At 45.3% G+C, this 17834-nt stretch overlaps 1 protein-coding gene across 1 annotated transcript; it reads right to left on the reverse strand.

Moving 5' to 3' along the window:
• Positions 1-15657: 15657 nt before the first annotated feature.
• KLF14 (KLF transcription factor 14) lies at positions 15658-17181 on the reverse strand. Its single transcript, XM_024555075.3, has one exon. The coding sequence runs from the start codon at positions 17179-17181 to the stop codon at positions 16195-16197; it is 987 nt and encodes a 328-aa protein (XP_024410843.3). The 3' UTR covers positions 15658-16194.
• Positions 17182-17834: the final 653 nt, after the last annotated feature.

Raw genomic sequence — 17834 nt, forward strand, 5'->3', positions numbered from 1 at the left:
TAGGAAGGCATTTTAGCATCTGGCTCTATTTTATGCCAAGACTCAAGGTGATGTGCTATGCTGGAAAAAGAATTACATCCAGCCCGATACATTATTCTGCTAAAATCAGCACCTGACAAGTGACAGGAGGCCTTAATTTCTCTTCACTCTAGTGATTGCTTATACTCTGGCCAGGATTACTAATTCTACATCTCCTATACGAAGCATTTACAACTGGACACCTGGAATTGACTTCTCCACAATAATATGCCACACTGTAAGTGAGACGGGATGCTAAGCAAGAACATCTTTGCAATGGAGCATCAGTTGCCTGGCTGCCCACGGTCTGGCTCAATGCTTCCAGACATCCCATCTTAGGTGACTTCCTGAGGTCCCTCTCTGAGCCCTCTCATGGCCACCTGATCTCTAGGCTAGCCCGGTTTAACCGGTCTCATCCCCATACGTAGCATCATGACTAGGCATTTGTCACCTAGGACCCTTCACAGCAGTGCCTCGGGATTGCGATAAGCCCCCAGGGTATTCACAAAGGTCTGAGGGTGATCAGTTGCTAGCCAAGTCTGTTCTGGTCTGATAGAAATTCTTTGATAAAATTCTGTTATCATTTTATTCTCCTATTCTTAATTTTGAGGATTTCATATTACACTTGGGAATAGTAATTGTTTAGAGGTTACTGGCCTAACTTGTCCCTTAAAATGTGAAAGTTGAGTACCATCAAATGGTTCAGGTAGAAGCTGTGTGTGTATAGGTTATATTTGTGTGTGTACATATATATGCATATGGCATATATGTGTGCATAGAGAGAGAAATAGGAATAAAGCAAGTGTTGTAGAAAGTTCACATTTGGAGGGTCACTGTGAAGGGTATGTGGCAGTTTTGTGTACAGTCTAAAGTTAGGACAAAATAAAAAGTTCTAATGTGTACAAATACATATGCAAGGTATGATTGGGAAGCTTAAAAAAAATACTTTCCATCATTGTAGCAGTGATTAGCACTGAAGTGGCATTACAAGACAGTTTTATTCTCTCCTTTTGGTTATCTATGTTTCTAAATGTTCTATAGTGGAAATATATCGCTCTTGCTCTGTAATAAGGATAAAAGAGCATTAAAATTATAAATTGATCTCATGGGCCATGCTAACCCCACAACACTTATTGCTCTTCCTGGGGAATGTAAATTAGATACAGAGTTACATCCTATGTAGTCTCTTGTTTGGAGTGAATAGCTGATATTTTGTTCTGTCATCTGAAAAATTTAAAAAATATTTTTTAAATAAAAAAGGATAATTGGCATTCCTCCAGACTTCCAAAGTTATGGCTATTTTGCTGAGTATCTTCTGATATCCCTCAATATCCACTCTCTGCCTTTCTCTGCTCTTCTTCATCCTCAGAAGTCTGGCCCCATCAAAATTCACTCTTGTTCTCTGGCTTCCAGTTGGGTTTGGCCAATGCTGAGCAAAGAAGAAAGATATGGGTAATTTTTTCTCAATTCTTTCCTGGCAGGCTGCTACAAGCTGGCTTCATCCCTTAACTAAAGAACATTGTACCTGTCACCTCTCCACATGGCTCCCCCTTCGGGTGCTGGTAACCTGCTGCTAAGCCCCTCTCCTTGCTCCATCAAATCCAGGAATGGTAATGGCACCCCAAGTTACTAGCTGCAGGGTGCTGAAATATACCTTGCTTCATCTCCGCTCACACTTTGGAAGATAGTGCCTTCTTTAAGCTCTCCTCTATTTACCCAATTTGAGTGCCATCTGTTTCTTGCTAGGACCCTAAACGACATGGCAATGTAGGCTGCCCTGGGGGGGATGGCTCTGAAGGAAAATCCATCAGCGATGCCTGATAGCCTTCTGTAGAGGTCAATTTTCCTACCACGTATCATCTTAATTCTCCCACATGTCCTCTTAAAAAAAATGGGCCACAGATGACTCGTAGAGATTGTTGTGTGGGTCTTTACCTTGTCTCAGGTATAACATCTACCATCTTATTTGCTGCCATTGATGCAGCCAGTGCTTTCCTTTAGCTCTCTGTCCACACCAATCAGCAGCATCCCCTTTACTTGTGATGCTAAACAGCACAGGCGCAGCGTACTTAACTGCGGTTGTTTGAATTCTCCTGGGTTGCAGCACTTTGTGGCGCGGCAAGGCCTTTTTCTAGGTGTTCCCTTCTCCCTCAGACTGTATCAATGGCATTCTTATCTAGAGCCCATTTAGAGGTATCTGCACATATCCAAGCTCCAGGGTCTCTGTTCCTTTCTGACTTCTGAGCATTAAACTTCTTTTGTCACATGGATTTCTCCCTGAAGGTGCCTTTTTCCAAGAAGGAGAATCAGTGCATTGTCAACATGATTAGTTACCAGCATCTCGTTCCAGTTTATGGACTTGGTCACCCATCAGCCTTCTACCTTGGGACCTCCTCAAGTAAGGAACCCAAGAAGTAGAAGGACCAAAGTCAGTACACAGGAACAGCACTGTCATTCTGGGCGTGAAGTCCCCATTACTCTGACTGGCCCCTGTCCCCTGAGGCTTGTTAGGTAATGTGTCTTCTAAAGCTCCGGCAGGAAAAGAAAAGTTGTCTCTGAACTTCTGGGTGTGCATATTGCCACCGTCAGCTCCTAATTATAGCCCTGGAGAAAAGCAACTTTCAGCTCTTGTTCAACTGAATTTGATATTCTGGGCAATATCAGGAAGGTTGACTTACCACTCCTTAGTCAGTAAAGTGCTTTATGTCTCTACCAGATGTAAAGAGTAGATGTTGATACCCTTTCATCCTAGACCTAAAGGATGAAACAGCTACAGTGAATGGCTGCGGAGCAGTCTCATAAATATTCCAGGGAATATCGCTGCGATATTGTCTATGACCCCAAATCTGTTAAGCGGATGGTTGTCCGAGCAAAGTGTTTGTGTTAGCTATGTAAATAGCTGGGGAGAGAGGAAGGTAGTTCTGTCTTCTAGGAGTCTAGCGCAAAACTACCTGGCAAGTCGAGGAACCACGTCAGGATGGGCCAGACTCTGAACGCAGTTACAGTGGTCCTCTGACTAGGACTGAACATGTGTTCAGGGCCCCTGGTGCAACAAGACAAGATTCCCTGTTGCAAGGACACTAGTATATAGCTAATGGTCAACATGTCACCAAAATGGATGGGAAGACCCTATTTGTCTCAGTCATTCCAGTTACAAAGGAGATAAAAATGCCCCATTCGGCCTTAAAAATGGTGCTGGAATGAGATATTATGAGATCTCAGCAATCCAAGGAAAAAGGTATATATGATTTGAAACTCAGAATGTAATACCTCAGAACCCTTACTGAATGTTTCTCTTTCACTGTCCAACCTAGAAATTCATCAGGGAAGCAAATGTCCCATCATAGATTTTGTACTAGTAATTCAGTAACTAAGGGGTCATTATAACGTGGAGCAGACCTTAAAGGGGAAGAGACCTGAGCCTCCAGCTGCTTCACAGATGAAACAGCCATACTCCTAGCTAAAAGTCAATCTCTTCTTCTGCACTAGATCCCACTGCCCTTGCCCCCTCAAGAATCTCACTCCTGCAGTTCTCTCACATCTCTGTCTTGCATTAGCAACTTTTTACTTCCTCTTGGAACATTTTCACTAGCAGATAAACAGGCTGGTCCATGCCCCCACCATCTTAAAAAAAAAAAAAAAAAAAAAAGCAATCCCTTTTCTTGACCCCATTTTTTCCCCTACCAATTTCCTTTCCTCTTTTTCTTCTTTCTCTTTCTTTCTTTCTTTCTTTCTTTCTTTCTTTCTTTCTTTCTTTCTTTCTTTCTTTCTTTCTTTCTTTCTCTTTCTTTCTTTCTTTCTCTTTCTTTCTTTCTTTCTTTCTTTCTTTCTTTCTTTCTTTCTTTCTTTCTTTCTTTCTTTCTTTCTTTCTTTCTTTCTTTCTTTCTTTCTTTCTTTCTTTCTCTTTCTTTCTTTCTTTCCCTTCCTTCCTTCCTTCCTTCCTTCCTTCCTTCCTTCCTTCCTTCCTTCCTTCCTTCCTCTCTCTCTTTCTCTCCTCTCTGTCTCTTCTTCCTTCCTTCCTTCCTTCCTTCCTTCCTTCCTTCCTTCCTTCCTTCCTTCCTTCCTTCCTTCTTCTTTCTTCCTTTCTTTCTCTCTCTCTTCTCTCTCTCTCTCTCTCTCTCTCTCTCTCTCTCTCTCTCGTGCGTGTTTTCATTTCTCCTTCTCCTCCTCCTTTTTTTTTTTGCTCCCATTTGCAGACAAATATCTCAAAATAGTGCCCGATACTTATGGCCTCCAGGTTCTTTCTTACTGTTCTTTCCTAAATCCATTGCAATTTGGCGTCTACTGCTGTCACTCACCACAACTGCTCTTGTCGAAGGCAGCAACGACCGCTGAGTGGCTAGAGCTAAGGGCTATCTCTCCAGCCTCCATCCTACTTGACTTGGCATGAGCGTCTGACAAAGTGGACCACTCCCTTTTTGCATACTTTCCTAACAAGACTTCTAGGACACCATGTTCTTCATTTTCTTCCTACTTTCCTAGCCACACCTTCTCAGTCTCCTTTTCTGGTTCCTCCTCAGTTCCCTCAGTCCCCGCTGGAGTGTCCCAGGGATCACTGGCCCTTCTTCTCTTCCTCTCCAGTCACTCTCCTGTTGATCTGATTCAGACTTAGAGCTTTAAATATGCTCTTCACTCCCGCGTTTTTTATCTCTAGCCCAGACCTCTCTCCCAAACTCAAGACCCATTTCATTGCCTATTCAAATTTTCCACTGGGATGTCTAACATATATCTAAAACTCAACATGTCCAAAATTGGACCCTTGATCTTCCCCTGAAAACCTGCCCCCACTTACAGCCTTCCTTGTCTCTTCCTTACGGCACTGATGGCAACTCCATCCTCCCAGCTGCTCAGGGCAAAGAGCTATGAGTCACTCTGACCCTTCTCTCACTCCCTGAAGCCAACCCTTCTCACTCACCACCTCCTCCACCGTCAGTCTGGCCCAAGCCACCATCATCTCTTACCTGCAGGAATAAAACTACCTCCTAACATAGCTTCTTGTTTAAACCCCCCAAATATAGCAGTCAGAACTTTTGAAGATAAGGCAGATCATGTCGGGCTTCTGCTCAAAACCCTCAATGACTCTGCATTTTACCCAGGGGAGAGCCAACGTCGTTACAATGGCCTATGAGTCCATTGCAGTGGCCACCGCCCTTCCTTTCGATCCTAATTCCCCCCCAGCTGTGGTGGTCGCCTTTCTGTTTCTTGATCTCATCTGCTAGGGTTGTTTCTTCAGCTGTTTGTTCCCTCTGTCCGAACACTTTCCCCCCACGTATCTCCTGGCTAATGTCCTCACCTCCTTCAAGTTTGTCTTCATATCTTACTGCACAATGAAGCTGATCCAGATTACCCTACTTATTACCTCATTGTCACCCCTACTCCCGCCTGGCACTCCTGATCCCACTGAGCCTGCGCTACTTTTCATTAATTCCATGTTCTACTACCTAACACACTAGGCAATTTGCTTAGTATTTTCTATATCTTTTCTGCTAGAATATAAAATAATAAGGGCAGGGATCTTTGTTGTATTCACTCATGTATCCCAAGTGCCAATAACAGTGCCTGACACATTGTAAATGCTCAATAAATGTTTGTTGAAATCTACATCCTGGTCCATGAAACCTGGTTCTTACAGGTAAAAGCCATGGGGGCACACAGCCCTAGAGGGAAACCCTCTAGCAACGCCTCTGAGCTGTTGGATGAACCTCAGTCCAATCTATTGCTGACCCCTGTTTGGAACCCATTGACCAAATTGCTGTCCCTCCCTGGACTGAATGAATGGACCTAGAACTCCTTGGGGACTAGCAGGGTGACAAAATGCTGTTGATATCCTTTCTGCCATCCTCTTGTGCCTGCCTGGAGCAATAATAACTGTAATCCGCCCTTTTCCTTGGGATTTTCCTGATTCTAGGGGTCTGCAAAAGTTACCTTTTGTTTTAATTTTATCTGATAAATGTGTTCTCTTGTAGGGACCTAATTAGTTAGAGAGGTGGGGAAGATACCCTGTTTTTAGTTTCCCCTTCAGACTAATAACTTAATCTTCCACCACACTAAAAATTGGTGTGAGGGAGATATGTTTTGGAAAACATTAAAGTGATTCTCTCCCGTATCTTCCTCCGGGTGACTACCCTCTCTTCGACCAGAGGCACTCATGCACCTCAGAGTTCACCACGATCGCTACGGCAGGAACACAAAGCCAACTAGTGACTCCAGTTCAGCTTTGGAAACCTAGGACTAAATAACCGACTCGAAAGCTTCTTTGGGAAAGTGAAGGAAGCTCTAAATTCCAAACACTCTTAAACAGTAAGAGCAAAGCATGTAGCCTGGAGAGAACGTTTTACTCTCATCAATTGGCAGAGCAAACTTGGAGATGATTGCGGGAAGTTGCCACCTACTGAGACAGAGAGTAAAGTGTTCTTCCAACTGGAGAAGCCAAGGATAGGGGCAAGGTCCGAAGGGACATATTAACCCCCTCATTGTTTGGGCCTGACCCAGAATGGGTAGGATGGACACATCAGGGACCCCGGATAAGTGGAGGTAGAATCTGGAACTTATGGGCTGGTCCTTCTCTTTGACTCCCTGTTCAGCATGTTGCTGGGGCAACCTGGTGCCGTTGGAAAAGTAATTCTGAAGTCGCTGAGATGTGCCTAGGCAGATGGACCTGCATCTGTGCACAGTTCCCTGAGGCCTTGGTGTGGCATAGAGGGGAACCAAATGTTTTTCGTACCTTGGTAAGAAGGTGTAGAAATGCTGAAGGAACCCAAGGTCCAGGAAGGTCTGGGTTTGGGATGAGAAAGTCACATTCAGCACCACGGGAGGCCAAGGTAGGACCACGAGCTCCAGCAGTGGGCATGAGAAAGGGAGGTCAAAGAACCAGACAGGACCTTCGGCATCTCATGGGGCACAGCACTGATGGCTGAGAGATTCCCCAGAACAGCCGCACAGTGTGGGAAATGAGTGAGGACCCAGAGGACAGCCCAGCACACAGCCCCGAGAGTGCTTCCCTTTCTGCCATCGCGATGACGCAGAAGCTCTTGGCACTCAGGAACCATGGTGGGAAGGATGGGGAGACATTGGAAGGAGGAAGCCCTGGGAGAGAGTTTGACAGATTGAAAATTTCCCTCTGTCGTTAACAGGAGTGGGAGCTTGTTAATAAGATGCCATTCGCTGTACAGTGGGACCTCAGTTCTCAAACTAAATTCATCCTGGAAAACCGTTTGAGAAGTGATTTGTTCAAAAACGGAATCTCCTTAGTTTGTCACCTGAGAGACACGTGACCGATCATACAGGTGCCAGCATAAAAGGGTCATCGGGTCGAGAATCGGGACCCAAAGTGTTGTTGGGCCACTGAGACATTTTTTTTTTCCGTGAACAACTTGTCAAGAGCCAAACTGGTCGAGAACAAAGACATCTGAGAACCGAGGCTTGACTGTAGATGATACAGGATGCTACCATCCCCAAAATGTTCATACACTTCTGACAGTCATTATTCTCTTCCCCTTTAGTAAATGGGAATATTTTGGGAAGGTAACTAGCATGCTGGGTTAAACTCTAGCTCATCAGGAGCTACTGTGTAAAAGAGAGGGAGTATTCTGAAGGCGGAGAAAGGAAGGAGGAAGGGCTTTGAAGGGTGGGGGACAGGTTTCCCTGAGGGAATTTAGATGGGCTAGATCCTGTGTGATTTAACCATAGTTGGCACCCCACCCCCACCTCCTGCAAGGAGCCTAGAGAATGGGAATCAGTCTCTGAATTCCTAGGGAGGGATGGGCAAAGAGACCCCAGCCCAAGTCCAAGAAGAGGCACTAGAGCTCCTGAGCTCACAGCCAAAATACAAGAGGGGTGGAGAGGCTACAATACGCTTACAGTAGTTCATATGGAGAGTAATATTATAATTAATATATAGTAATACAAAACTAAACTGTGTTTCACGTTCTCACAACTGTAAACCTTCTTTTGCCCACCCTGTATATGGGCAAAAGGTTCGTGATCACTTTAGAGTCTTTGTGTACTCAGCGTTTTCTCCATATGAAATAATCTACCTTTGCCCCCCTGATGTTTAGTCCTTTGAATTTTATTTTGACTCTGCTATTAATCTTGTCACACCTGCTTGCTTTTATGAACGTTTGCTTTGCATAGCATTTCCTACCCTGCCATCTGCTCTTGTTTTCTGCATCTCCCCCTCCTTTAAAATATTTTAAAATAATTTTTAATGTATGCCAGCAATACATGAAGATATTCATAAATATCCACTCTCTCTCAGTCCTGGTTCATTTTTTAAATTGCCTGTTACTACCATTTGATCACTTTTCTTTTTAATCCTTACCTCTTAAATTTTTGGTTCTCTATATATTCTTGATAAGTATTTTTTTTCAGAGTGTAGCTTGATATTTAATTTTGTTTACATTTTCAGATGTGAAACATTTTAGAGTTTTGATGCAGTCATTTTCATCTTTAAATTTTTATTTTAAAAATATTTGTGTCCTAAATAAGAATGTCTCCCTCAGCCAGTGATGACAGATACTTCCAATTTTTTTTTTTGACTAATACTCTTTACAGCTTAAAAATGTTTAGGTATTCACTCTCTGGAATTTATTTTTTCTGAAAAATTTGAGAGAGAAATGCTGTGTTTTATTTTGTTGTTTAGTTTTCTCATGAAAAGCCCAGTTGTCTCAACAGCATTTCTTTTCCAGTCTGTCTTTTCCCCACTGAGGTGAGGTGCCACCTCTCTTCTATGCCCATTTCTTCTGTATTCACAGGTCTGTCTCTCAGTTCTTTCTTCAAGTCCACTTGCCTTTTTGGCTATCTCTGCACTGTGCTACACAGTTTTAATGACAATAGCTTCGTAGTATTTTGCTATCTGGTAAAGCAATTCTCCCTTCTTCCCTCTCCTCCTGCTTCTCCCCTACCCCCATAATCTTCTGTAATATTTGAAAAAGTTTCATGAGAAAAATTTGGGGGGTTTTATTGGAAAATTTGGGGGATTTTCATGGTTTTCATTTCATTAAATATATAAATTTGAGTAAAGGACTGACATCTTTATAGTATTGGGTTTTACCATCTACAGACACATTACCGATCTGTACTTAGTCACATTTTATTTTATGTCATTCAGTAAAAGTTTTATAGTCTTGTCTATACAGTTGCTTTGCTATTCATTGCTACTCTATGTGTAATCACTTAGTCTATTCCAATTTCTGATTGATGTTTGCTGGTATATAAGAAAGTAATTGATTTTCTCCTTTCTTTGGATAATGTAGTGAATTATATCAACAGAGTTCTACTGCTGAGTTAATCTCGCATTCCGGAGATAAATCTTACATGATCATGATCAATTCTTCTTCTCATTTGCTGCCGAATTAACATTTCTAGTATTTTACTTGGGATTTTTGCCACTATCTTTATAGATAAAATTGCTGTGTTTTTCATTGTCTTTTGTTTGTCTTATTTTGGTATTAAGGCTAACTATATAAATTGGTTAATTTTCTTTTTTTTTTTGATTTGATACAACTTATAAAAGATGAATGTTACCTGTTTCTTGAAGATTTCAAGAACTTGTCTATAAAACTGCCTAGACCTAGAGCCTTTTGGGGGATAGATCTTTGACTACTATTTCAGTTCAGATTTTCTACATCTTCTTAAGCCATTTTGCAATTTTATATTTTTCTTTAAAATTATTCCTATCTTTTTCAACTCTAGTGATACAAAGTTGTATTATTCTCTTATAAAGAACTGCTTATGTGTTATGAGTTTATATCCTTTTTTATTCCTCATAAACTTTGGGCTAACTCAACTTTTCTTCTTTTTCCTGTTTCATTATTTTCTGCTTTCATCTATGGCAGTGTTTTTCAGCCTTTTTTCATTATCATCCCTTCAGGGAGGGACATTTTTAGAGACTTTTCTAGCTAATCACTAGCCCCCTCCCACCAAAATATTAAACCACACATACAAGTGTGTATCTGTTTATGTTGCATGGTCTTTTGAATGGTTGTTGCACAACCATTGTGATACCTAACATTTTTTTTTTAATCATTAAGAATTTTCACTCCTTTGGCAATATTTTCCCTATTGAAAGTGCATGGTCTGTGGTAATACCTCTTTCTGCTTTCTTCTGGTTTGTTTTCCTTTTCTTCTGGAGTTGAAAACTTAGTTCAACTATAAACTGCACCTCCTTCCCCAATGCCATTTGCTTACATCACAGAAATTTTGCTATGTACTGCTTTTGGTTTTCATTCAATTCTAAATTTTTATAATTGCCCTTTTCATCTGAATTATGTAGAGGTTTGCCTTTACATTACCCAATACGTGGATTTTGGGTTCTGTTTTTATTTTTATTTATTTTTTATGTGACTGTCTGCCTGGAGTTTGTTGAGGCTGTCTTTCTATTTTACCATATGGTCAACAGGAATGCCTGCCATCTTTCAACATTAAGTTTCATGTTTACTGCAGGCTTTTGGCGGATACTGTTTGTCAATTTATGAAATTTTTGTTTTTTTACTAGTTTGCTAAGGTGGCTTTAAATTAAATCACAAATTGGTGTTGAGTTTTAACAAATACAGATGGTCCCCAACTTACAATGGTTCTATTTATGATTTTTTGACTTTATGATGGGGCAAAAGCAATGCACATTACATAGAAACTGTCCATTGAATTTAGAACATTGATCTTTTGGGGGCTAGCAATACGCAGTACACTATTCCCTCCTGATGCTGGGTCGGCCACGTGAGCATGAGAGTAAATAACTGATACTCTGCACCTACAGTGCTGCCAGCGTATTTTGGATTTTAGGTTTTGTGATTTTGCATCCCGTGTCTACAAAATGACCATCTGTGTCTCCTGCTTCTGCTGAGAAAAAGAGGAAGACAATTACTCTTGAAATTAAACTCAGTGTAATTGCCCAGCATGAAGGCAGCAAGCCATAATTACATAAATTACATGAGATTCAACACTTTATTATAAAATAAGCCTTTGTTACATGATTTTGCCCAACTCTAGGCCAATTTAAGTGTTCCTAGAAAATGTAAGTTAGGCTGGGCTAAGCTTTGATATTTGGTAGGTTGGGTATATTATTGCATTTTTGACTTATAATATTTTCAAATTATGATGGGTTTGTTGGGATGTAACCTCATTGTAAGTAGAGGAGCATCTGGACTTATTTTGGAACCAGTAGAGGTGATCATGATTTCTTCCTAACTTCTATTAATTTGATTAATTACCCTGATATATTTTACATGTCTATCTTATGCTTTCCCTTAGAGACATAACTCCGCACATTCTCCAAGCCATTTTTGTATGCCCATTTACCATGGTTATACCACTGAGACTAAGCTGAAATGTTGGAGGTATGTATACATTTTCTGTAGCCTTCCAGTTTACCTATCTCATTGGTGAAAGGGATGATTTCCCATTGTGTTCTATGCAGATTCAAGTAGGTACCTCCCAGTATCCCCTTGGTTCTGAGGTCCCTGGTGAAGGTGGGCATTTGTTTTCTAGATGAGAGCTTGCTCCCATTCTCCTGCTGTTTATCTCTTTGGGTTTCAACATGTCCTCTTTGTAATGACTACACTGCCACCCTCTTTTATAATCCCACCTTTAAGGTTAGTTGGCTCCTGGTCTTTTTAATTTTTCCACTTGTATTGTCAATTCTGTCCTTTAAGAAGAACACAACCTTTCTTCTAAAGAAATCCTCTTCCTCTAGCTTAATCAGTCTGTCTTCCTTTATTCATATTTTTTTTACCTTCCCACTGCTTCCATTTTGACTTCAAAATCTAAATATATATTCGGAACAAATAAGACTGCTACTTGATTTTCTGAATAGACCTGATTCCTAGGGAAAGGAGAATCTATACTCTTTTTAATACTCTTCCTAGTTTTGGGGATTATAATAGTATATAGCTTCTTACCCCAAATCCCAATATAACGGACCTTTGCATTCCTCTTTTTCTATTTAGGATTAAAATCTACCATTCCTCTGTAATTGAACACACATTAGTCCCTGAAATTCCACTGGCAGGTCTTATATGGTCAATAGGTCTGATACCACCTTGGAACATAAATAGGTAACTCTGGATACCCCATGGGAATGAACTTAGCCCCTCCCATAGGTCTCTCATTGGTCCTACAAAAGGATGCAATTCAAATGAGGATAAAAGGGAACTAATTGGGTGAGATGATCTCATGCCACCTACTCGTCCCCAGCACGATATAAGGGCTAGAGTCTTCCAAACTTGTGCTTTGAAGTGCGTATGAAACTTGGGCCATTATACCTGAAAAGCCCTCATCTGCAATTCTGGCTGACAATAAAGCACAGATTTTTCCATTCTCTAGCACCTCTTCTGCAGCAGGCCTGTCTCAACTAAATCTGCATGAACCAAGGTCAGCCAGAGTAGTCTATGTAGCCTACTTTCGCAAAGTCCAGTACCTCTAAAAAAGTATTGACTTGCCTGTGGACGCTAGCTACCATAAGACGCTATAACTTGGAAAGGTCAAGGACTAAAAGGCTCAAGATCACTAAAGCACAAAAACTCCGTGTCCTGGCATACCAGATGTCCCATCTCCACACATCTTACCTTGGTCTCACAATTCTAGTCAGAGTGCCTATTTCCTCAAGATTTAACAATGAATGCATATTTGTATGTGTTGGGGCTTAAGAGAGAAAATTAATCATATTCCTTTCCCCTCTAGGTCCTCAACCAACTGAGTAATAGGTAGAGGAATCAGTCAAGTCAGTAACAACATACAGTATTTTGTTGATGAATCTGTATCTATGGACAAAATTGGGCTTTCTAATAGCATTCCTCCACTGTCTCTCCCACCCCTCCCAATTCCTGGTATTGGGATTACCCACCCAAAGGAAAATATACAAAGAAAACACTTACCTGGAGAGCTTCAAAGCAGCGTGGCTGCTCCACAAGTGGAGACAGAGAGGTGCTCTTCACACCTGCCTCTGGAAGGCAGGCCTGGGCTTCAGCAGGTGCACATGAAAACTGGATCTGAGTGGGATGCATATGCACACAGGCAATGGGTCCAGAAAAGAGAGCTAAGTGTGTGTGTGTGTCTCTGTGTGTGTGTACACAATGACTCTCCTATGTCTCCATCAGAAAACACAATCTTCCTTTTGGAGAAGTAAGAGGTAGAGACAGAGGTCAAGAGTGATATTCCAATATGGTTCCCTACGTGTAGAAGAAATGGAAACTAAGGACAAATGGCAGATTCTTGTCTCCATGGGTGGGGGAAAGGCCCGTATTTTTCACGCCGTCCCAGCAGAGGGGTAGGGGAACCAATTCTCTCACACCCTAGGTATGACCTGGAATTCATTCCCAGCTTCCAACCCAGATGTCAGGGAGAGTGTTATTAATAGATTTTGTTAGTAGATCATTACTACATTAGAACTCAGGATGGTGGGGGTAAGGTAATGGCCCAGAGGCTCAGGCTGACCCCAACCAACCCCCAGATACCCTCACTCACTGAGCTCTATCTGCTTAACAAAAAGAAGCCATGGTAACACCAAGGAAACTAGGAAACCCCTTCCAGGGCACTTCACTAATAACTGCTCCTTGAGAACTGTCTGGCTGCTGGGGTGAAAGGGGTAACAGCAATACCCAAGAGTAAGAAAGACCAGCCTACAAATCTTGCCTCCATTATGTGGCCACTCTAGTGTTCTGGGTGTTTTCCTCTCCATCAGTGCGAGTGCAAGCAGGAGTCACTGAAAGACATGCCGCATTCGGGTGCGGTCGGGTGCGTTCAGGGCGCTCTGGCCACAGACAGACATCCCCAGCCATAAGTCCCCAAAGCAGAAAACCCCAAAAAAGGACACTACTTGGGAGCTTGAGAATGAAAAGTTATTTATCAAAGGATGATTGGAAAAGCCAAACTTTTTGGAGCTGAATCCAGAACAGTCAGTGGGAGTCTCTCTCCTGTTAGCTTCATTGGTCCGCCTACCCAACGGTAGATCTTCTACTGAAAGGCAAAATCACAGTCCTCAAAGGGGCCCGGAGCGCCCTTCCTATCCAGTTCCAGCTGAGGAGACAAAGCAAAGGGAGGACTCTTCCCACCACAAACCCACCCCTCCACAATTGGCAGACTCCTCCTCCCATCTGTAACTCAAGGAGAGACCCACCTGCCCTACTTAACCCACATCAGAAAACAATGAACCTGTCCAGGGTCACAGACTGTACCCTTTGGGTCCTCCCTAAGCACCCTTCCCTCACTCAGCATAGGAGCACTTAGTACAGTCCCAATGTCAGGCTCGTATCACTCATTCTCTAGACGAAGCTAGAATGTCCAGAATCAAAAAAAGAATAGAATTGGCATTGAAAATCAATTTACCAGGTCAAAACAGATACAATCAATCTCTCCCAAAGTGCCAAAGATTCATTTCCACTTTAAGTCCACATGACATGGAAGGAAGGAATGGACTCAACCTGCTAAGAAAAGGGCTTTCAGATTAAACACAGCAGGCAGAGGCTTCAGCGGGAACCAAACATTTGAAGGAACACAGAGGTGACAGAGTATAGGGAGGTAGGGGATTTCTGACAGCAGGAAGGGGAAGTGGTGTCCTTTGACCAAGGACCTAGAGAGAAAGCATGTGGGAAAGCAGCATGGGGTAGTCACTTAGAAAGCCGGGTACCTAAGTTCTAGTCATGGCTTTGGCCAGCAATTTAGCACGTGACTTTGAGCTTATCTAGGCTTCAGTGTCTTCATCTGCAAAATAGCGGAAAGCAGTTTAACTAGATGCCTGTTACAGTCCTTTGAGATTATGGCATCCTCCACAAGCGTGACTGATGGACTATTACAAGATACTCACAAAGGGGCCAAGGAGAACCTTACCAGAGCAGGAAATGCCTTTTGGCCCCATCTAATAAAAGGGTCACACGTATACACATTCACGCGTACATAAGCAAAGTGGCCGACGATTTCATCCATAGCAGCGGAGATACATATAGAAAAAAATAAATACTGTTGATGCTCAAGTGCTGCACTAGGGGAGAGGGGTCCTGAGGGTGGAACTTGGAGGGACTCCACGGGCAGGGGAGAAGGGTCCTTTTATTTGACAATAGCTTTCACCTGGCTCTTCCTTCCCCAAACCCAGGGCAGCCAACTCTTTGGAAGAAGCCTCTCTCACCTTACCCTCCTCAAACCACCAACTCACCTGTTGCTGAAACAAAAATGCACAGACCCCAAAAGAAGTCACCCCCTAGTTCGCCATTAAGACATGAACAGAATCTACCACACCTGAGATTACTTTTTACTGGGCAGCTGGAACCACATGCCCGATTTCCCTGAAATGTTATTTTTGGACCTATCTCACCCAAAGTCACTTGGGCTCACCCTTTGGGTGAAGGGGGAAAACTCGCCTGGGCCATCCCTTTATTTTCTGGTGCTTTTTGGGTTGTTTCCAAATTTTTAAATCAATCTCATTTGGAGAGTGAGCCAAGAAGTTATCCTCCCCGGGTAGGAATCCAAGTAGGAAGAAAGGCTACCACGCAAGTGCAGGGGTCCACCCCGCGTAACACGCCCTGCAGAGCAAACTCGCACCATTCCCCAGACAGCAAGAAGCATCTCCCAGCCATCCACCCACATGGACTCTTACATGATCTCTCCTAGCAGAGGTAGCTGGGGCTATTGGGGAGTGGAGAACTTCAACCTCCCATCAAGCTGGGATCCCTGTTTAAAAGATTCTAAAAATAAATTAGTAAACATTGCTGTTTACAGAAATAGAAATCATTTCTGTTTCCAAAGGCCTCTCACCAATCCAGTCCTGGACATTTCCAAGACTGCCACCCCTGATACCCTCATCAAGGTCCGCCCTGGTGGGTGGGTAAGACACCAGAGTCCTTGGAGACTGGGAGCTCCTCAGGCACCTGAGAATTCCAGTTTCACATCTCGACGTCCAGGGAAGGGATCATCTTCAGGACGCTGGGGAGTACCGGGGTTCATCCCTTCTCACCAGTTCCTGGGGGCTGTCCTGAGGCAACCCTCCCCCTTTTAGGATGATACTCTTTGTAAGAATTCCTGCTGTTTTCGGGTCCCCAGTCCCTCCCCAGAGTCCAACAAGCCTGCCAGGATGCACCCTCAGAGCGCAGGAACCAGTCTGTGCCTCGTTCTAACGACACTGGGAAAGAGGGACGGGCAGAGAGAAGGCAGGGAAAACAGCCAGGGGGGTCGTCCTTGGGTGGACGACTAGCAGCAATGACTGTCAGACAGGCTGGCGGTAAGGCTGGGCGCCTGGCCGGGGACGGAGCCGGAGCTGTCCACCAGGCTGTCGGGTTGCGCGTGGACGCGGGGTGTGCGACGGCGGCCCCGGTACTCGATCATGTCGGGATGATAGGCTGGGTGGCGACGGGCGTGCTTGGTCAAGTGGTCGCTCCGGGAGAACTGCTTGGGGCAGAGGGGGCAGGAGAAGCGCTTTTCGCCCGTGTGCGTCCTGTAGTGGCGTGCCAGCTCGTCGGAGCGCGTGAACTTCTTGTCGCAGTCGAGCCAGTCGCAGGAGAAAGGGCGCTCGCCCGTGTGGGTGCGCTGGTGGGACTTCAGATGCGACGACTTGTAATAGGCTTTGTTGCAGCCCGGGAAGGGGCAGCGGTGGCGCTTGGCAGCAGGTGTGACTGGCCTCCGACGGGGACCTGGACCCGTTGCGGGGGCGGGGCCCACGCCAGGGGCCACGCCAGACACCCCGCCAGTGTCGGCAGGCGCCCCGGAGGCGGCAGGCGCGCCGGGGACCTCGTGCGCGCCAGACGAGTGCGCGGGCCAGGAGACTTCGGCTGCGCTGGAGGCCGGGGCCGGCTCTGAGCTCAGGGAGGGCGCGGAGCGCGGGCTGGGGCCGGAGGAGCCGGACGAGGCGCGCAGAGCTTCTCCCGAGTTCTCCGCGAAGCCCTCCCCAGAGCCGCCGCGCAAGTCAGCCAAGACGCTTGCAGCCAGCAGGTGGGGCGCGGCGCCGCCCGCGCCAGGGCTGGGGGCGGGGACCTGGGAAAGCGGGGGGACCGGCGCGGGCCCCGGTGGCCCCGGACCCGGCAGAGCGGACTCCGGCGGCGCCGCCGCACCCACCTCCGAGCCTGCGGCTCCGCCCGCGCCCTCGGGGTCCTGCGGGCGGCGGTGAACCACGGCGCCCGCGGACATGGACACCAAGCACTCGGCGGCGAAGTAGTCCAGACACGCCACGGCGGCTGACATGCTGGCAGCGCCGCGCCGCCGGCGAGCGCGGTCCGAGCGCTGCCGGCCGCGAGCGGGAGAGTTCTCGGGAGCGTCCGTCCCGCAGCCTCGGAGCGAGAAGCAGGAGGCCCCGGTGCGCGCCGCCAGCCGCCCGCCGCTGCTGCCGCCGCCCGCGCGGAGCCCGCCCCGCTTGACGCGCCCCTGACGCACCGGAGCCCGCGGGGGCGGCGGGACCCGCCCCGGTCCGCAGGACACCCCCTCGGAACGCGCGGCCCGCCGGCCCAAGTCCTTGTTAACAGCCTAAGAAATTATCTTGTCTCCGCGTTCTTGCCTCTGCTGGCGAGCCAGGTAATTTTAATAAAGAGAAAACTCCGCGATCGTAACTTCTGGGCAGCCTGCCGGCTTCGCCCCCCCTCGCCCGCTGGTCCTCCGCCAGCTGGGTGTCCGGCGGAGTCCGAGAAAGTTTTTTTATTTTTTTAAGGAAAAAAAAATGTTAATACCTGACCTGTCTTTCGCTTCATAATGACGATCGCTAGTTCCGCGGGCTGGATTGCATTTCACTTCTGTCCACCGCTGTCAGACCGAATTAAAAATCTCCCTAAGTCTGCATCAAAAAAGTTTTCTCATTTAACAGTCCCGCTGTTAATCCCGGGTCGGTACCAATTCCCTAAATA

This window comes from Desmodus rotundus, chromosome 6 (genome assembly GCF_022682495.2).
Source record: "Desmodus rotundus isolate HL8 chromosome 6, HLdesRot8A.1, whole genome shotgun sequence".
Taxonomy (NCBI): domain Eukaryota; kingdom Metazoa; phylum Chordata; class Mammalia; order Chiroptera; family Phyllostomidae; genus Desmodus; species Desmodus rotundus.

What these genes read in the sequence shown, in the direction of transcription:
- KLF14 (XM_024555075.3), bottom strand. Translation starts at nt 17,181, where the DNA reads ATGTCAGCCGCCGTGGCGTGTCTGGACTACTTCGCCGCCGAGTGCTTG.